General features: G+C 40.4%; 1 protein-coding gene across 2 annotated transcripts in view; it reads left to right on the top strand.

The window, feature by feature from the left end:
• Positions 1 to 22,068, top strand: part of FRMD3 (FERM domain containing 3) — a 216,525-nt gene that overhangs the window by 120,071 nt on the left and 74,386 nt on the right. For both annotated transcript variants that reach the window (XM_034773457.1, XM_034773458.1), the window contains exons 4-5: positions 3,229 to 3,307; positions 20,899 to 20,996. In XM_034773457.1, coding sequence (XP_034629348.1) covers positions 3,229 to 3,307; positions 20,899 to 20,996 — 177 coding nt within the window. The remainder of the gene's footprint in view (positions 1 to 3,228; positions 3,308 to 20,898; positions 20,997 to 22,068) is intronic.

Raw genomic sequence — 22,068 nt, forward strand, 5'->3', positions numbered from 1 at the left:
GGAGCGGAAGAAGCCCTCGCCGCCGAATTGCCACCGAAGACCCGAAGTGGAAGAAGCTCTGAGTCTTCGGCAGCAGGTCCTTCACTCGCTCTGGGTGTGTTCGGCGGCACTGAAGGACCTGCCTAAAACTCTCATGGGGGCCCCTGAAAATTCTTGTGGGGGCCCCTGTGGGGCCCAGGGCAAATTGCCCCACTTGCCCCCCCTCTGGGCCGCCCTGCGTAACTGCACTCAAAAACAAAACAATGGAAAATTTTAGAGCCTACAAGTCCACTCAGTCCTACTTCTTGTTCAGCCAATTGCTAAAGAGAAACAAGTTTGTTTACATTTATGGGAGATAATGCTGCCCAATTCTTAATTACAATGACACCTGAAAGTGAGAACAGGCGTTCGCATGGCATTGTTGTAGCTGGTGTCGCAAGATATTTGCGTGCCAGATGTGCTAAAGATTCATGTACCACTTCATGCTTTGGCCATCGTTCCAGGGGACATGCTTCCATGCTGATGATGCTCGTTAAAAAAATGATGAGTTAATTGAATTTTGTGACTGAACTCCTTGGGGGAGAATTGTATGTTTCCTGCTCTGTTTTACCCGCATTCTGCCATATATTTCATGTTATAGCAGTCTTGGATGATAACCGAGCACATGTTCATTTGAAGAACACTTTCAATGCAAATTTGACAAAATGCAAAGAAGATACCAATGTGAAATTTCTATAGATAGCTACAGCACTTGATCCAAGGTTTAAGAATCTGAATTGCCTTCCAAAATCTGAGATAGATGAGATGTGGCGCATGCTTTCAGAAGTCTTATAAGAGCAACATTCTGATGCGGAAACTACAGAACCCAAACCACCAAAAAAGAAAATCAGCTTTCTGCTGGTGGCATCTGACTGAGATGATGAAAATGAACATGTCTGTCTGCTCTGCTTTGGATTGTTATTGAGCAGAACCAGCATGGATACATGTTCTTGGTAATGGTGGTTGAAGCATGAAGGGACATATGAATCTTTAGCACATCTGGCATCTAAATATTTTGCAGCGCCGGGGGTAACAACAATGCCATGCAAATTCCTGTTCTCGCTTTCAGGTGACATTGTAAACAAGAAGCAGGCAGCATTATCTTCTGCAAATGTAAACAAACGTGGTTGTCTGAGCAATTGGCTGAACAAGAAGTAGGACTGATTGGACTTGTAGGCTCTAAAGTTTTACATTGCTTTATTTTTGAATGTAGTTTTTTGTACATAATTCTATGTTTGTAAGTTGCACTTCCATGATAAAGAGATTGCACTACAGTACTTGTATTAGGTGAAGTGAAAAATACTATTTCTTTTGTTTTTTACAGTGCAAATATTTAGTTAAAAATAAAGTGAAGACTGTACACTTTGTATTGTGTGTTGTAACTGAAATCAGTATATTTCAAAATGTCAAAAACATCAACAAATATTTAAATAAATGGTATTCTGTTATTGTTTAACAGCAGGATTAATTTTTAATCGCTTGACAGCCTATATCTATATCTATTGTGATGGGGCAAGGCCAGATGGCTACAGTAAAGTAGTGAGGAACAGGTATGTTAGCCCCAGGCTAAACAAATCCCTGGTACCATGATAACCAAATGGCAGTTGCTCCAGGTTAATCAAGTCACCTGCGGCCAATTAAGATCCTTCTAGAAGGCAGAAGAGACAGCTAGATTGATTGGGACACCTGAAGCCAATTAAGGACTGGCTGGAACTAGTTAAAAGCCTCTCAGTTAGTCAGTGTGGGGTAGGTGTCAGGAGCTATAGGAGGGAGCTGTGCTGTTGGAGGAATGAAGTAGTACGAATCCATATCAGGTGCAAGGAAGGAGGCCCTGAGGTAATTGTGAAGAAGATATTGAGTGGGGGCTGCTATGGGGAAGTAGCCCAGGGAATTGTACATGCCCTATTTCCAAAAAGTCAGCTTTCATAGCTGCTAAGTTTAGGTCCCTGGGCTGGAGCCCGGAGTAGAGGGCGGGCCCGGGCTCCCCCCCTCGCAGTAATCACTGATACTGGGAGACAACAGAGACTGTGTGAGGGAGGGTTGTTTCTCCTCACCTCCCTTGCTGGCTTATGATGAAAATGGCTCAGTAGACTGTGACCCTTGCCTCTAGAGAGAGAAGGGCTATGTGGAGGGTCACAGTGAGCCTCTGAGGCTAGCAAAAATCCATCAGGAAACGTAGGACCCACGGAGTCAAGGACAGAACTTTGTCACACTATCAATATATAAAATCTGTGGTGATTCCTCCTGACTGAATAAGTCATGGTCTCTTACTTTCACATTAGTAGTGCTCTGCTCTCATGGTTCTCTCACCCTAGCATGATTATCAGAAGAGGATACTTACTAGATAATAGGCCTCTCTGGGCTGCAGTTACACTTAAGTGTTCACTGGAAACTACATTATTGGAATAGAACTACAGAATCTCCCTGCTGCTGTGTTAAGGCATGAAATAAGAAAGTATAAAGCTATGTTCATTAATATACAATATATATATTTGTGTGTGTATGTATAATAGGCAAATACTAGAATGACAGCTGAAATATCAGCTCAGTGAAATAGATATAGATTGTGTTACTGTAATTTTACTGGAGTAATTAAGCACTGCATATATCATCTTTGGAGAGATTAAAACATTAAACTTAATCAAACCCCATTGCTGATACAGTAATTCAGTTTGAGATCTGATTATCTGATAGTGATGATGCACTCTAATTACAAAACAGTCAGATACAGGTAAGTTGTTTGCAGACACTCTTAAAATATACAAATGAAATTCAATGAATGGCTTGTTCTGTTTTGTAATCTAGGCATTACCATTAGCAGGAAAAACAGTTATACATGACATATTTGCACTTCACTGCAACAAGATAGGAGATTAAAGCTTCCGATTTACTATGTTAGTTGACATGAAAAACAATTACATTTTATTCCACTGCATGGGTTGAGCAATAAATACTGTGAGGTTCAAAACCATGTAATAATTGATTTGCATAGTTTGGCTGGATCCTGCATATGCTTTGGGCTTTCCTGTCATATGTTTCATTGAATTTTTTTATTTTTTGTTTTTGTTTGGTGCGCTGCCTGATACTGCAGAGCTAATCATCTCACGGGCTATTTTGTAAGAACGTTGAAAGCTTCTCCTGGAGTGTGATTGAGGTGGTGATCTTTGCTGCTGTTCTCATGCCTTTTTATTTTTTTTTATAATGTTTCAGCTCATCCACCATATACCATGTGCTTTAGAGTGAAATTCTACCCACATGAACCCTTGAAGATTAAAGAAGAGCTCACCAGGTATTTTTTTCTGTCTGTGCATTTAATGTAAATCTTTACCAAGTCAGGAAATTATGCATTTAGTTGCAGGATCGGTCTCCCTTGGTTCACGGCAAAACGTAACATCACATATGCTGTGCTAAACATTTGAGCTGTTGCTAGCATTTATTTAACATATATTTATCTTTCACTTTTCCAAGCACTCTTTGGGAGCTTAACTGATGAACATAAACGAGTGGTGACAGAGTGTGAGTTCCAACGGAATGCACCATAGATTGAGGCAGTCAGTGGTTAGAATAGGGTACTTGGAATTAGGATTTATTCTTGGCTCTGTCACTGACGAGCAGTATGGCCTTGGGTAAATTTGTTCTGTGCCTCAGATTCCTCATCTTAAAATAAGGAGAATAATATCACTGTGGTAGCAAAGCTTAATTTAATAATGACCTGATACTTCAAATATAAACGTGAGTAGTCCCACTGAATTTACTCACGTGCACATATAAAAGGTGTCAGTATTTAGCTGTATGCAAACAGTTGTTTCCTCTTGACCCTCGCTCCCTTTTTCAGTAGGCCATCCCCACACACGCACTGTACCTTTCCTTGCTGGCGAGTTACATTTCTTGCTGTGGATGTTTTCAGATACTTTAATGGAAAAAAATTAAGGACATTCTGGCACCTGGACCTCTGCCCCAGTTGTGCTCCCTAGGACTGTGCCTCTCTCCTGAAAAGTGGTGGAGTCAGCTGAATCATAATGATAGTATGCTGCACTCTTGATAGCACCTGGAGTCTGCAAAGATCAAAGCACTTTACCAAAGTTATTCTCACACATATTCAAGGAAGATTAATGCATCTTGCTTAAATATGGAAACAGGGACACAGCAAGGTGAAGTAGCTTGCCCAAGGCCATACATGAAGTCAGTAGAAGACTCAGGAATAAAATCTGGTCTCTTATCTCCTAATCTCCTGTTCTAATCGCTAGACTCAAAAGCAAGCCTGCTCATAGGCACAGACTATATGACAAGAAAAAAATGGGTGAGGTCCTGTAGTGCAGAGGCGGATTAGGGGTTTGTGGGGCCTTGGGCCAGAGTAAGTGGGGGCCCTTCCCCACCCCTTCCACCTCCAGTACCCCGGCGCGCCTGCCATGGAGCGGAGTCTTGCCCTGCCCCGCCTGCCTGGCGCTCCTGCCGGGAGTGGGGTCAGGGTGTAGGGGCTTGCCCTACTCCCCGGCAGGAGCGCAGCAAGCCCCCATGCCCTGACCTTGCTCCCTGGCAGGAGTGTCGGGCGGGTCAGGGTGCGGGGTGCCCCAATTGGCCGGGGCCCCTGGGCACAGGCCCCATTGGCCCAGTGGCTAATCCACCATTGTTGTAGTGCACAAATTACGAATCCTAGCTACAGTTCTCTCTGAGCATTTCTCTTTAACTACTTAGTTTTGTACTCCCTATGCTGTGTATACAATGGTATTTACGGTATCACATCTCTTGCATTGTTTGATACACAAGGCTAATGCTGACCCTCTCTAAATATACAATATGAACTACTTTACATTGTAGTCTTTACAGAGCTTTATAGAAATAATTTTTAAGAGAATACTCTACAGTCATCAAAGAGAGATGGATAGATAGATGGGAGCGGGGAAGATCTTTCACAAGAGGTGGTCTCATTTCCCTTGCTTTTCAATGCCAATGTTTAAAAAAGTCCTATCAGATTGCTGACTCTTTTTTTTGCTTATTGAAAAAAAACAAGAGAAGTGATAAGAGGTGTAGAATTTAAATAGGAGTTAAAAGGCCTGGTGGATGCCACCAACAGTGAAGCTAATGGGTCTCTTGTTAGATGTCTGCTTAAATGGTGGGTACACATGTTGAAATGATAAAAAAACTCTGTGTGTAAATTTAATTGCGAAGCTGTAGCTGGCTTTAATTGTGAAAAGTGTTTCAAACTGCTAATGCAGTGGCTCTCAACCTTTCCATATTGTACCCTTTCAGGAGTCTGATTTGTCTTGCATACCTCAAGTTTCACCTCACTTAAAAATTACTTGCTTAGAAAATCAGACATAAAAATATAAAAGTAGTCACAGCATGCTATTACTGAAGAGTTGCTTACTTTCTCATTTTTACCATAATACAGGTCTGTCTCATCTTACGCTGGTCAGCGCGTAAAGCGAAAACCGCGTATAGTCAAAATGACCCTTGAAAATCCCTTAAATCACCCATAAAGTACAATTTTGTGTATACAACCCTGTACAGTACTATGTATTGTATACAGCAATGTACAATACAGTATATAATAAAGACTACATATGCAAAATACAATTTTAAAGTATTTTTAATAACATAACAGAGACAGAAGAATGAAAGAATAAAAAATGAAAACAGTACAGTACTGTAAACCTGAACAGTCACCAGTCATCCTGCATATTCTTGCTAGTCTTGTACTGTATACACTCCAATGATCAGTCTTCCTCTTCCCCTGACAACACTATCATTGAGTCGTCAGGGCTTGATGTCAATCCAGGAGATGATGGGCCAGGCTTGGGTGACAGAGAGCGAGTCGTAGACGAAGTGGTTGGCTCTGGTTCAGCTCGAGAAGTTGATTGTGTAGGCTCTGCTGCTGCTGGTTGTTTTTTCTTTAAAAACATGGCGATTTGCAACGTCACTGTTGTCTCATAAGCTCCTCAAACATTTCTTGATACGGTCTCAAATCATCCGTAATACTACGTGTGATTTTGAGGCTTTGTTCTATAGAAGGATCATATTCAGAAATTAAATCATTCAAGTGTTTCGCCGCTTGGAACACTTCAGAAAATTTGTGAAGATTCCAAGTTGCTGGCTCTTCCTGTTCGTCATCATCTTCGTCTTCTGTAGATGATTTTATCAGTTCCTCTAACTCTTTGTTAGTCAATGTTTCTCTATGGCGCTCAATTAGTTCCTCAATTTCTTCCTCAAGGATGTCGACGAAGCCATCACCACCCACTTGCCTGGCCACCTGAACAATGAGTTGCACTTCTTTGTCAATGGTTGGGAAATCCTTAAAATCATTCACACAATCTTCCCATAGGTTTCACCAACATGCATTGACTGTTTCAGGCTTGATTGCATCCATTGCCTGATTAATATAAGTGATGCAATCAGCAATGTTGAAGGACTTCCAACACTCCATCACATTAACATTGGGATCAGCATCCATAGCGGTAAGGATCCATGAGAATGTAAGCCTTGTGCACATGGCCTTGAAACAGCTAATGACGCCTTGGTCGAGAGGTTGGAGGGTGGAGGTGGTATTGTGGGGGAGAAAGACGACTTCAACGTCGTTATGCGCAAACTGGAGTGCCACAGGATGGCCAGGAGCATTGTCTACGATCAGCAACACTTTAAAGTCAAGTCCTTTCTCTTTAAGGTACTGCTTGACCTCCAGAATGAAACACTTGTGGAATTAATCCAGAAATAATGCTGCCATCACCAAAGCCTTTTTATTTGATTGCCAGAACATAGGCAGGAGATTTTTGTTCTTGCCTTTTAGGTCACGGGGATTTGCTGCCCTGTAGAGCAAGCCCAGCTTTATTAAATGCCCAGACGCATTTCCACAAAGCAACACAGTCACACGGTCTTTAGCTACTTTGAAGCCAGGGGCTTGTCTTTCTGATTTCAAAATGTAAGTGCGGTTGGGCATTTTTTTCCAGAAGAGCCCAGTCTCGTCAGTATTAAAAACTTGTTCTGGAAGATAGTCCCTTTCCTCTATGATTTTCTTTAATTGTTCGGGGTAGGCTTTTGCTGCCTCCTCATTGGCAGTTGCAGCTTCACCAGTAGTCTGCACATTTTTGAGGTTGAAGCGGTTCCTAAAACTGTTAAGCCAACCTTGGCTGGCTTTGAATTCCTTCTTATCACAAGGCTGTCCCTCTTCGGTGGGAGGTTTGAACAGCGCATAGATGCTAAGAGCCTTTTCTCGCAACATGTTGCCATTGATAGGCACACATTTACAGTTCATGTCTTCCAGCCATAAGTTTAATGCCTTTTCAGTCTTCCCTAAAGTCTTATCACGCACTTGGCTTGTCACCTTAGCAGTTACTGGAGCACTTGATGCCACGGCTTGACGAATTTCTGTCTCTCGAATCTTGGTGGCACGGATGCTAGATTCATTGCGGCCGTATTTACGTGCCATGTTGGCGATGGACATACCGTCTCTCTCAAGAAGTCCAACACAGCCAGTTTTTCCTCCAGCGTTGGAACACATTGCTGTTTCTTCGGTTGAGCACCAGATGAAGTAGGTGCCTTGCGTTTAGGAGCCATGTTATACAGTACGAAAAATATGTACTGTCTCTTTAAACAGTACAGACACACTCAGCGCGGTGGGACGTGCAGAATATGAGAGGCACAGGGGGACTGAGTACTGTAGTGGGAACAGCAGATTTGCTTCTCCCATCTCACAGTCACTCCGGGGCAGACACACTATTTAAACTGTTTTTTTTTTTTTTTTTTTTGCCAACCCTCCAGGGTTACAGTGTTATAGGGGAGAACCTTATCACAGGCCTAAAGACATGCTGTTGCTGTCAAGCCGCCGCCCCCCAAAATATTTTAGAGGACCAGCAGATTCACGTCTCACGCTGGTGGAATCGCCATTTGTTTTTTTTCCCTCCGACCGCGCAAAGCTGAAACCGCGCATGTTAAATGCGCATAAGATGCTACAGACCTGTAACTATAAAATAAATCCACTGAAATATAAATATTTTTACATTTCAGTGTATAGTAGTATATAGAGCAGTATAAGCAGGTCATCATATGAAATTTTAATTTCTACTTACTTTGCTAGTTCTTTTTATGTAGCCTGTTGTAAAACTAGGCAAATATCTAGATGAGTTGACATACCCCCTGGAAGATCCCGAGGGGCACACGTACCCCTTGCTGAGAACCACCGTGCTAAGGGACCAATAAATTAGCACAGCAGTGGGAAGGGGTAGCTGGGTAGTCAGACCCTACATATTACAGATTTTCCCTTTAAGAAGTTGACAGATCTGGATGCTAGATTATTTAAGGTCAGCCCCTGGTCCTTAATGGCAATTCCAGAAGACTCCACTAGACTCCTTTAGCTAGTTTGTTGTTTTTTTTGTACCGGGGGACCAGGTAGCTTCAGGATTCAGCAGCCTTTTTGCTCTATTTCAAAACCTAGCTGCCAACTAGAAGCAGAAAGATCCAGTCGGAAACTTTTCATGTGGAAATTCCACTGCAACTGTTGACTTGTGAAAGATACCTTGGGATTTGTTTGGTTTTAGCCAAGTAATGCTTGTGTTAGAGCAAATCAGTGTAGAAAGTGACCTCAGGGCTAACAGCTGCAGCCAAAACCAAACTAAAACAAACAAAATATTGATCTTTTCCATTTAATCCTTATTAGGTTATTTTATGTACTTTTAGGATTAGACTAGATAGCAGAGAAATCAAATTTTAAATAGTGGCCTGAGAGAACCTGGTGCCTATACAGGCTGAGGGATAAACATATTGTAATTAACTGCACAAAAACTTCTTAATGCCAAGTAGAGGTTGGCCAGTGATGCCTTATACCCTTCCAGAACATTTAGTTCAGCTACACTTAGACCTCTGAAAACCAGGAAAGAGAGAGGTAAGGAAATACGAACTTTAACATCTGAAAATCAGGGATAGCTCAGTGGTTTGAGTGTTGGCCTGCTAAACCCAGGGTTGTGAGCTCAATCATTGAGGGGGCCATTTAGGGAAGTGGGGTAAAAATCTGTCTGGGGAATTGGTCCTGCTTGGAGCAGCGGGTTGGACTAAATGACCTCCTGAGGTCCCTTCTATTCTATAGAATTCAGTATCTTCTGCTCCAAAGTATATTTACCACTGGAGCTAAAGGTGCAACTGTTTGTTATTAGTATAAGGAGGCTTTTAATCTCTTGATAGACCAGATGCTAGAAAAGGAAACAATGCATTTAGCCAGCATGTTACATAAACATCTAATCTAGTTTGCTTTGGGGAGAGTAATGTCCACTTTAACCAGCTGTACTAGTGGTGATTTATTTTATTTATTTAGTTTGAAAATTAGGGATGTTTAAACTGCTGTAACTGTATTGTGTGCAGAGAAAAAGCAAGGGGCTCAGAGCAGCTTGTAGAGAAGCATTCGAGAAACCCCTGTTTGTCCTAGAGATGGGCTGTGCATCAGCTTGCTCCATGGAAGTATGTAGGATTGTGCAGGGGAAGAATGGGTCTGTGACAGTAGCAAGACAAATAGGTCTGTAGGTTTCTCTGATCTACTTTGGCACAAACTTTTATTTTTTTTTTAAATGTCAGTTCGTTTCATTGTTCTTGCTTCGGTTTAAAAAAAGCGTTACTCATTTTTGTGCCATTAATTCAAACCCAAGGGCCTCATGCACTCCTAACTCTTAATCCCTACATAGTCATACTAAAAGACTAGACGTGTGTCTTGTCTATAATTGTGTTGTTAAAATTAGAACACCCAAAGTCCCTTTAAGGTCTAAAAGATAATATTGAATCAGCCATAATCCATGATTATCTGCTACTGAAACCAATATCACTACAGGGGAAATGAAACAAACCAATGTTAAAGGTGGATTATGTCAGCAAACCTTCGTGTTATTCTCTAAATCATGTTTTAGAAACAGATCTTGAATCATTTGGTTGTCGTAAAAAAATACAGTATAAAATATTTCTGTGCAAAGTAGATGAAATAAAAACGTTATTGTCAGATTAGCATTTTATTTTGTAAAGATCATATAAGGGTTAACATTTAGTGGTCTGATTTTCACACATGTGTAGTACTCAGCAGGTCAGTATTTGGTGATTCGTCTTTAGTACTTTTGAAAAATAAGGCTAGTTGATTTGGTACATAAATCTGCATTTAAGAGCCTAAGTTTAGGCACTCAGATTTGCAAAAATCTTGGCCAATATAAACAGTAGTTTCTGGATATTCAGCCATTTTCCCCTGGCCTTCCATATTTTCAATGAAAAACTGAGAGCCAAATCATCTTTAGCAGGAAAAGTTTGGGTAAGGGCAAGAAACTCTGTGTTCCAACTTTTGAGGTTTCTGTGGGGGATACGGGGTGTTTTGCTGCTTGCAGTGATTAGGGGATATGATCCTCCAAATACTCACACATTTTGATATATGGGAGATCCCATTGGCCTCAGGACATCTGCAGAGGACTGTAGCGTTTTCACTGTTTTTCATGCTCCCCTTCTCACTTCATGGCTGATTTAGAAATTTATACTACCATGCACTATTCCATGCACTCTGGACAATAAACCCAAATTGCCCCTGGGAGTTTGACAGCATGGACGAAGAATCTATATAAAATAAGGCTGAAGTGGTCAGTTGTATTTTTCCCTGCAATTTTGTGAATGTAGAATCCAGTCCTGTGGTGAACTTCATGTGGGGTGTACCCATGGGGAGTCACTTGTAGGATCAGGTATGATATTTGTGACAAGATTACTTGAAATTTTACAGGGAGATGTGATCTGTAGTCTAAAGAAGCAGATGAATTATTTTATAGACTGAATTACAAAAATCCATTAGGTGCAAAACAGCATAAGGTTTACTAGAAAATGTTTTTGCTTAAAATAGAAGAAAAATGGTTGTTTAGATGAAAATCTTCTCTGTGATCTGCAACCACATTGAAGATAGTCTCTTACATATTCTGCACTTGGGCATCCACTGATCTCAGTGGGGGCTCTGTGTGCCAAATAACTGCAGTATAGGCAATAAAGAGCCCCTCTGTGGTCACATAGGTGAGCTTTGCCCTTAGCTGAAATGTTCCTATGGTGGTGGTTGTTATTATCTAACATCTATAATGAGTTAGTTCCCAAAGACCTCAACCAGTTGAGGGCCCTATTGTGCTAGGAGGTAGTTAAAAGCAACCAGATGATGTGGTTGTATCATATGATAACACTCTTTCCATTCCGCTGGTTCCTCAGGAAGATACAAAACAGCAGACACTAAAGTTGTGCATCCATTTTTGAATCAGCAGGTGTGGATAACTTGTATCCAAGAGTTTTGAAAGAGCTGGCTGAGGAGCTCACTGGACCATTAATTTTGATTTTTCAATAAGTCTTGGGATACCAGGAAAGTTCAGGAGACTAGAAGCAAGCTAATGTTGTTGTTTCAACATTTAAAAAGGGTAAACAGGATGTTATAGGCCTGTCAGTCTGACATCGATCCTAGGCAAGAAAATGGAGCAGCTGATAAGGGGTTTGATTAATAAAGAATTATGGGAGGGTAGTATAATTAATGATAATCAACATGGGTTTATGGAAAATAGATCATGTCAAAGTAACGATATCTTTTTTTTTTATGAGACTAGAAGTTTGGGTGATAAAGATAATAGTGTTGATGTAATATACTTAGACTTATGTAAGGCATTGCACTTGGGACGGCATAGCATTTTGATTAAAAAAACTAGAAAGATGTAAAATTAACATTGTATATTAAATGGATTAAAAGCTGGCTAACTGGTAGATCTAAAATGTAATTGTAAACAGAGAATCATCATCAAACGGGTGTGGTTTTGGTCCTATGTTATTTAACATTTTTATTAATGACCTGGAAGAAAACATGAAATCATCCCTGTTAAAGTTTGCAGATGACACACAAACTAGGAGAGTGGTAAATAATGAAGAGGGCAGGTCACTACAGAGCGATCTGGTTCGCCTGATAAGCAGGGTGTAAGCAAGCACTGAGTTTTAATACAGCTAAATGTAAATGTGTACATCTAGGAACAAAGAACGTAGGCCCTACTTACAAGATGGAAGACTCCATCCTGGGAAGTAGTGACTCTAAAAAAGATGTAAGGGTTGTGGTGGATAATCATTTGAACATGAGCTCCCAGTGCAACTCTGTGGCCAAAAGGGCTTATGCACTCCTTGGATGCATAAACAAAGGAATCCCAAGTAGGAGTAGGAAGATTTTACCTCTGTATTTGGCACCGGTGTGACTGTTTCTGGAATACTGTGTCCAGTTCTGGTGTTCACAATTCAAGAAGGATGTTGATGAATTGTAGAGGGTTCAGAGAACAGCCACTAGAATGATTGAAAGATTAAAAAACATCTTATAGATTGAGCTCCTTGAGCATATTGCTATGCAGTTTACCAAAGCAAAGGTTAAGGGGTGACTTGATGACCGTCTGTAAGTACCTATCTGGGGTGCAAATGTTTAATAATAGGCTCTTCAATTTAGCAGGGAAAGGTATAACATGATCCAATGGCTGGAAATTGAAGCTAGACAAATTCAGACTGGCAGTAAGATGTAAATTTTTAACAGAGTGTAATTAGCCACTGGAACAATTTTCCAAGTGTGTGGTGGATTCTCCATCAGTGACAATTTTAAACCCAGGATTGGATGTTTTTCTTTAAAAGCTATGCTCTAGGAATTATTTTGAGGGAGTTCTATGGCCTGTACAAGAGGTCAGACTAGATGATCACAGTGATCCCTTTTGGCCTTGTAATTTTTGAATCTGTGAACCAATCCTGATTTCAAGAATGGGATCTTGCAGTCAAAGGAATCCAGCAATTTTGTGAGGTTGAGTAAAACATCAGTGAAGACAAAAAAGGAGTTCTATACTGGGATTACTAAGAGAGAGCTTCAAAAGTTGGACTAAAGTAAGCCAATTCCTCTAAATCTGAGGGGGTGGGGGAGACAAATAGAACTGCCTACTGAGAATTTAAAATGCTGCTGCTGATATAAATAGTTAAAAGTAGAGCTACTCAAATTACACACAAATGGCTAGATTGCCCTGATGTGATCTACTCTGTGTAAGAGGTGGTGCATAGCTGTGTTCAAAGTCCAACACAAAGAGAATCATAGCTCTGAGGTATGATTCCTGTCCTGCTCCCCTTTGCTCTGAAGGGTAGTAACGCTCCACCCCACAGTAGCTCAGCTAAGTTGGCTGGTGCTTTGGGGGGTGGGCCTGAGCCAAGGTTCTATCCACACCCACCTCACTTGCTTTGGGGCAGGTGAGGAATAGGGGGCACAAAATGCTTGTGAGCCCCCAGACTAAGGTCCAAGGATGCCATGAGGGTTCATAGAGGGAGCTGGGAGGCAGACAGGCCCTATTCCCTCAAGTCTCTGTAGGCTGGACCCCAATAACTATTTTTATGACTAATCATGGTAACTGTGAGTATTGTGATGACTGCTGGTTTATTTCTGAATCCTAAAAGTTCAATGAAATTTAGTAGAAATGATCATTCATTCGAAAATTGATGATAAAGCATGGTATTCGTTGTTTGCTTCAATTAAAAGAAACACATCTCTGCATTAAAAAGCAAACATTTAGATTAATTAGTCTCTCTCCTACAATGGGGAGATTTAGAGATCTGCAAAATTATGACATGTGTTCAGGTTAGGGGTATACCCAGTACTAGAAAAAAAATTAACTACTTTTAGATTAAAAAAAAACCCTAATGCGAATGTTTATTTTTTGTTGATGTTCCAAAAAAAAGAAATTGATTTGGTTTTGCGTGCAGATGTGAAGAAAAGGGAAGATGTGTTATGAAAATAAAACTGGTGGAAATTTTTAGAAATTTTTTGCAAAGATTGTTTTTCAAAATTTCAAAACTTTTTTTTGCTATTTTTCAAATGGCTTACAAAATAAGTTTTTGGCAATTTTTTTTACCAACTCTGTATCAGACAAAATAATGTACTTACTCAACATTCAGATAGAAAACATAGAGGGGGGGCAATTACAATCTGGCTTTCAAGATATCAAACCCACAAATTTTTAATAGGAATCTAAAAGCTTTCTATTCATGGGAACTGTAACACACGGTACGTAGAGATAGATGTTTGGACAGACTGGGATTAGGGGAAATCTGTTAGTAGAGAGAAACAGCAGACTGTGCTACTGACTCTAGATGTTGCTTCTTGTTACTTTGGTATCTGTAATGTAAACATCAGGAAAAATACTGTTTTTATTTTTTTATTATTGGAAGAGGGTCATATCAGTATACGAGGAATAGAACAGTAGCATATGTTTGTGCAGATCTTGAGATGCAAATGCTAGATTTGATTAATATCAATTGTATATTCTTGTGATCTTGTATTCTGCACACCCCATCCAGTAATTATTTTTGCTTCTGAGGCAGTGTACATTCTGTAAAGTGGCTTGAGAAAAGCTTTTACTCATTAGGCACTTCAATAAAAGTTATATTTTAAAGCAGCTCATTTTAGGGCCAACAACTCACATGACTTAAATGAAACAGAAAGAAATAGACACACACTAGTTGTTAGAGATACTTATTTTGTGTTTGTTTATATACAACTTTTGCCCTTTCAGAAATTTTCAAATATTTACTGTGTTTTCTTTTAGGATCGTTATAAACTAAATTAACAACATTGTTTTACTACAGAAAAAGCAAAAAACCAAACCAACCAACCAGCCAAACCAAACAAATCACCAAAAAAGCAACAAGCAGACAAACACCCCATCCCCACTGCTTCTCCTACATCTTGTTATGTTTATAGGAATCATGGTAATGACTTAATTTGGTGCCAGAAAAGATTACAATTAATATTAGTACTTTATATTGCAACTAGGGTTATAGTAATAAAATGGGGGTATAGTAGAACCTCAATTTTATGAACACCAATCTTATGAGCAGCCAGTCATATGAACCATTTTTCTTGACTTGGAAAAAAAATCTCATCATAACAGCGATAAGAACAAGTTGACATCTCTTCGTATTTCGATGCTTTCAGTGCATTGCATTTGCAGTAGTTTAAAAGACAAGAAGAAAGAGATGAAGTGCATCATACTGCAATTTATGCACCATACCTATTGTAATTTTGAAATGTTCAATTTTATGAACTCCTCAATACTCAATTAATTCATAAAATAAGGGTTTTGTTTTATTGTACAGTTCATTCATTACTTGTTTTTGGTAATGTTAACAGAAAATCAGACATTTGCTGTCACGGATGCTCTGAAGTTTCTCTCTCCCCCGCCCCCACCCCCCCCAACCTTATAGGACTAGAGACCAGAGTTGTTGATTAATGGTGGCAATACAGCTATAATTTTATAACAGGAAATCTTTGAATACAGAGTTCATTGGAGTTACTGACCACAGTCTTCCACACTTAAGACCTAAATGAATTACATGATTTTAAAGCTGTCTGTCTGGATTTTATTTTGGGAAAGTAGAGAGCATACACATGTTTTTGTTTCTCTTGTTTAAATTTGTTGTAGACAATCAAGTATAATAAAGATAGTGCTGTTTGTGAGATTAAAATTGCCCAGACTGTTTGCTTAGACATACTGCACTCTCTCGTCCACTCCCTTTCCCTCTATGTAGATCTACAGGAATGCATATGAAAAATGGGGTTAACTTTCCAGCTGGCCTAGAAATGCTGCTGCTGTTGACCTAAAGTGGCCCAGCAACATCTTATTCACTAGGTGCAGCATGTTGTCACTGCTATGGCAAGATAGTTCACTCATGTGTAGGTCGGGTTTTTGGGTACTAATACAGGTACATGTAGGTGTTTGGGGTTGTTTTTCTGGACAAGGGTGCCTAACAACATGGAAGAGCCTAGACAGTCAGTGTTTTGCGCCCCATAATGGAGCAGTACAGGCAGAAAATAATGTGTTTTTCTTTTCTTTACTGTGCAAGCCTTTTCCCTCTTCCCATTTGCATTAAAAGTGATGTAATTAGCCAAAACGTTGCTATTTTAATAACATTTGCTTCCATTAATACAATTCTAAGTCAACCCTAAATAATCCAGTGTATATTAACTTTCTTAAACATATCACTTCTACCATTTCTTTGTTGTTTGCCTGAGAAATGCTACAGGACACTATTAGGTGTAAGTGGTTGGCTAAGGAATTTGCGGTTTTGGATGATTTCTGTGTATAGCACATATTATAGACCATTGTGTGCAGTAATGTAATTTTAATGTAATTTAATGGGATCAACTGCTGTTAGTGTGTCAACTGCAGTTGATACTACAAGAGAAGATGGTTGTTTTATTTATCTCTGTTCCTGTGCTGTATTCGGAAAGTGTGTGTACCTTTTGTTCTCAATCAGAAGTATGCCTAGTGCAGGCCAGGACTAAATGATTAATGTCGCTTCTCCAAAGTTCTGCTCACCATTTGCTGGTTCCAGTATTCTCTCACACTTTACCCCACCTTCAGACTCAGAAACCATGAACCTGCAGTGTAAGAGCAGATCTGTTTGCCTCAGAATTGGCTAGCAAGTGCTGTGATGAACCCATGAGCTGCCTTTTCTTAGGATTTGTTTTGTTACTCACTAGACGGTGAACACGCTTTCCCAAGTTTGTTCCCAGAGTTGAGGTTATTGCCAGGCCTGTGCAGACTGATTTACATACTGGAGAGGATGATTAAAAGATACAAGCTTCGATACTGCTGGTTTGCCCCGATGTGGTTCTACCGCAACCTCTTTTAGCATATTGTCATTGCAGATTACGGATTTTTCGTTTCACCAAGGCCTTCAATTCACTAAGATGGAACACATTTTTTTTCTCATGGGAACCACCTGTGCTCCAGTAGCGTCAAGTTTAAAATGGATTAGTGAGCTGTGACTTGACAAAGATTACATCAGTGAGACAGACAAAAATAAATAGTAGAGAGCAGTGCGAGAGTAAATGAAGCCTCTCAGGGACACGATTCCTACGGAAACATCCAACACTGTAAGACACCAAAGGGACTTCTTGAAAAGTGACCTTTTTATTTGCTTGAAGAAGGATATAATGTTCTGTTGATTTAATATTTAGCAATAGTCTGTGTTCTGGGGAAAGGAGGCTGCATTCTGGTGGAAGACTTAACACCTTTGAGTCATGCTCCATTCTAGAGTTCATTACAGATTTACAGGCAAGACTGCTTGGCACAGGTTATATGGGGTAAATACATAGCCGGATAACCTAGACATGTAAACAGAGACCTCTGCCAGGATGTCTGTTGACAATGCTGCCTTAGGGGCCCAGGAGGTCCAATTTCATAAGCTGCCCATGCAGGTGAAGGTGGGAGTGGACCAAGCATAGTCAATGCAAGTCTTGAAGGATTCCAGTAGTACATAGACCTTCCAAAAATCCCTCCTGGCTGATTAGCTTCCTGCAGCTGTGCTCAAATGGAGCTGCAAGGAGCTCAGCTGAGCTCCAAGACGATCTGTTGCTGCTGGTGGTACTGAACTTGAGTTCCTGTCCCTTAGAGAAATGTCCCTAAAACAATGCCTCTCTTCTTGCTTCTGGTGTTCAGTGGTGATCTGAGGTGTAGCCAACAGAAGGTGACTGTGTCCTTTTCATCAGTTCTGTTCTAATGTGAGCAGCTCTGAGGGGGGTGGGGAAACTCCCACAATCAGGTGTCCTGTGCCCCATTGCCCACTTCTGCCCCAAGGCCTCTCAGCTTTGCTTGGAAGTTTGTCTCAGATTCTGTAGAGCTAAAGGAGAGAATTTCAGCAGGCGCCAGTGTGTTCATCACGGATGTTGTTTCTACTATCTGTAGTATTATGAGAGAGAGATTCCATAATGCAGCCAGTGTTTAAATGAATGGGTTGGTCCTCACAAACCAACAATTTATTTTGGCGTTTCAGATAACAAGTGAGTATTCTAACCAGTGTATAGTATAGTGGTGCTGTTAAGGTTGCATCACAACTTCTGTTTAAAGGTCAGTGTGACATTACACCCCATATGCTTCATAGAAATATGCTTATGATATGAATATGGCCTAAGATATATTTTATGTAAGATGGGTCTTGTAAGGTATCGTTGGAAAGGTTATGATTTACTGAATATGATTATCCAATTTGTATGCATGTATCATTTCTGTATCTAAAGTTAGAAATATTGACTATGTAACAATTACAACTGGGGGTGTATTTGGGAGACACCCACCAGACAACAGGCCATCAGCTTTGGTGGGCCATTAGGAAGAAATAATAAGACTTTAAAGATACTAATCTCTCTCCTTCCTGAGAGGCATCCTGGGACATAGCTGTGACACTACTGGGTCAGGTGCTCCTGTCACCTGCTACTAAACACCATCTTGGACTTCTAGTAATTTACCACTAAAAGGAGGGGGAAGTCATCTCTGGGAAACAAAAGATTCCCGCCTTATGTAAATCTTATTTAAGGCTGGGGAATAGGGCAAACAGGACTCTTCTCCATTGCCTTCCTGCCCAAGAAGAAAGACTGCTGAATGTACCTGAAGAGACAAAAGAATTGACCAGTGAGAAAGGTAAGGGCTGAGTCCCAACTGAGGCAGAGGAGTCTAGTCTGTAAAGAGAAATAACCGAACTCTAAGCTACAGAAACTCTGCCTCCAGCCCAAAACAACATTTAGTGTGAGAAATTACTTCTTGAAGCCAGTCTCTTTAAGATCTTACGTTTAGTATGCATGTTTTGTTTTATTTACTTGGTGTAATCTGCTTTGTTCTGTTTGCTATCCTTATAATCACTTAAAATCTGCCTTTTATAGTTAATAAACTTTTTTGTTTATTAATAAACCCAGTTTGTGCAATTACTAACTTGGGGGGGCGGGCAAGAAGTTGTGTGTATCTTCCTCCACATTGAGGGAGGGAGCAAATTTATGAACTTACATTGTATGAATTTATCTATAGAGCAAGACAATATTATTTTGGATGTACTTTCCAGAGGGAAGCACTTGAGTGCTGGGTGATTTCCTAGCTGAGTTTTCCCAGAGAGAACAGTTTGCAGATGCTGTGTGATTCTACAGCTGCTGTGTTCCTACCTGTGTGTGTGTGCTGCCAGAGGCCAGAGAGCATAATTCAGCAAAACAGGAGAGGGAGCTCAGGCTAGTGGAGCAGGCAAGCTCAGTGAAATCCCAGTACATCAGGTGGCAACCAGAAGGGTAATCTAACCCGTCACAGTCAACTTTTCCAAGTCCTCTAAAACATAGATGCTTAGTCAGATTCCTTTTAAATTTGGTGTGCCTCAGGAGGTTGGAGGATAAGGTTAGTAAGCCAAACATTGAGTTATTTGAGGTAGGGGTTGTGGAGCCCTGAAAAAAAGTCATTTTTCAAAAAGTTTCTAGGTGGGGATTTTTGTGCAGCGCTAGAGATCAAACTACTGAAATAATATGGGTCAAAATGGTCTCAATCTGTCAAGCGTTACCCAAGGTAGTGCTTGGAATTCACTAAATCCCTGGGGGATCAAAACTGAGATCAGTATTCGAGAACATGTTTACTTGCTTAGATGTGTAGTGGGGAAGGATTGTAATTGTGCTTGCCCCAATAAAAAAAAAAATTTTTTTTAGGCAGCTGCTTTTTGGTTACCTGGGTAGTTTGAGGGAATGTGCCAATGCCATTTCCCCTTGTGATTACCCTGACACTGATGTTTCTAGTTGGAACTTTTGTAACCTTGTGCAGTGACGATCTAATAATTCATGATGCTTGCTACAAGTGGTGTCTGTTATAATATATTTATTTTATAGGGAGGTTTACTGTGAACACAGCAGAATAGTCAGGTGGTCTAATGACAATTTTTGTTACATTGGGTGGAGAGGAGCTGGAGACCAATATTGTATCAGGTGATGAGGACGGGGTGGGGACAGGAACAGGGAGAGGAGTTCTGGCTGTGGAGTGGGTGGGACATGAGGATGTGTGGTAGAAAAACCATGGATTGGTGGTTTGAGAAAATCTGTATTTTACTTGTCTTGGAAGTGGACCCAAGTGGCTAATCTGCCCCAAGATCAGGAAGTAATGTGGTGTTTCCCGAGATGCACAGTGTGGAGATTTGGAATTGACAGCAAAGTACCTTGACCGCTGACGGAAGATAAATGTGTGTGCTGCCAGGATTGCCAGTGTTTGGATACTGCGTGATTCCTGGATCATGAGGTTGCAGTAGTTTGTGGGAGAGCAAGGAGTAAACGAGGACATAGGGATTGTTGATTACAGTCTGATTTGGGTAGAGAGAGGTGGCCTGCATTGGCATCATGTTCTGCTCACTTTGCAGAGTCTAACTAGTGACTTAAGAGGCAGTGACCTACCAGACATTGCCCGTGCCATGTTCACCAGAATCTCCCTCTCCCCACTTTGTACTTTAAATAGTGTTAGTTAGAATCCTATGGGTGAAAGTGAATGGCTTGTAAAAGGAGGCGAAGAGCATGTATATTTCAGTAACTGTGGGGTTGCCAGAATAAAGGTATTTTTAATAAACTGGGCATATTGGGGCATTGCTGAAAAAGGGAAGAGTTAAGATTGCACGGGCAACTTTTACACTTCATTTCCTGGTTTTCAGAAGTTTGAGTTTGCTCAGATGAACATTCTGAAAGGGGATGACATACCCACAAACACCTTTTCTCTGAGCTAACATAGATTTTTGACATTAAATTTACAATAGGGTTCACTTTATATTGTGCTCTTCGTCATTCTCTCAGTAAAGTACTGTCACTCTTGTTTTCCTAATTATATTTTTCCAGAGGGAAATCAACAGCTCTCTTCTTGTCAGTAGTCTAGTGTTTTTTACAGGTCAGACCTTCCTTCCCATTCCTCTTCACTGCCTTTCATGCAGCAAGTGAAAGACCCAGAATAGTTGACCACAATGATGGTCTTGGTGATAAAGTGAATACAACATGAAAAGCTCTCACAACGGGGCCACCTCACTCTTACTCTAAAGTGCTTTTTTTAAAATATATTGCAGATATCTTTTGTATCTACAAATAAAAAGGGACATTTTCCATGGTCGTTTGCTGTGCTCTTTTTCTGATGCTGCCTACCTGGGTGCCTGTATTGTCCAAGGTAAGTACAACCCACAGCACACTGTGAATTATTTTAGCACCTTGAGAGTGGTATTCAATATAAACAGCAAAGGGTTTAGAAGTGTATTTCAGAATCAGATATAAAAAACAGTAAGCCATTTGTCCTTATGTCACTCTCTCTCTAAACTTTGACATGTGCTTCAAAAATGAAAGAGGTTCAGAAGTGTAAGAAACCAGCAACAAATTAGGACATTGAAAAAAACAAACTAATCCTGTTAGGTTTTTATATGAGAATATACAGTACTTTATGTATGGTACTCAGCTCTAGCTATAAAAGAAATCAAGGTTCTGTTCCTTGATATTTTTGAATATAAACATATTCAATTCCATATGAATGAAACAAAAGATAAAAGTTAATTGATTCAAGGGCAGTGGTTCAGATTGCATTTTTCCAACTTGAAACAAAGGAGATCTGAATGATAGTGGGACCCCAGGGAAGAGGGAGACAAGTAGATTACCATGGTGATGGGGTCTCAGTCTCTAGGTGATTGGAGTACCATCCTCATTTCCTTTACTCCTTGGTGGCCAATCAAAGGCTATACTAAGTCAGTTTTAGAAAAGCTAATGAGCACTATAAGATGTAGCCTGTTTGTGTCTGTGTTAACTGAGGAATGGGCATGAGGGGAATAGAGTATGACAATGACATTCCAGAAATATTGGAGATGCTGGAAATTCCTGACACCAACTTAAAAATGCTAGAATAGGTTCTCCCTGGCTGTTCTGTACTGACCTGACTTTTAGGGCCAGATTTTGAAACCGGAGGTGCACATGCAAAACTTGGTTACGTAACTGGATCCTTATATCGGTGCAGGCAATTGTATGATTGCACATACAGATTGCTAGTTAGATGTCTATCTGGAAATTTGTGTGCACAGATACCCGATATGTAGGCATACATTGTGCTGTAGTAATTTGGCAGCAGTGATGTGTTGGAAGTACATCACCAAATTCTACCATCAGATTGGGGAACTCTGATAATTACATTTGCCCTAGTGCCTGTTGCATATGCCAGGAAGTTGCCAAACACCAGGAAGGGGATAGGCCTATATAAA

This window comes from Trachemys scripta, chromosome 6, assembly GCF_013100865.1.
Source record: "Trachemys scripta elegans isolate TJP31775 chromosome 6, CAS_Tse_1.0, whole genome shotgun sequence".
Classification (NCBI taxonomy): domain Eukaryota; kingdom Metazoa; phylum Chordata; order Testudines; family Emydidae; genus Trachemys; species Trachemys scripta.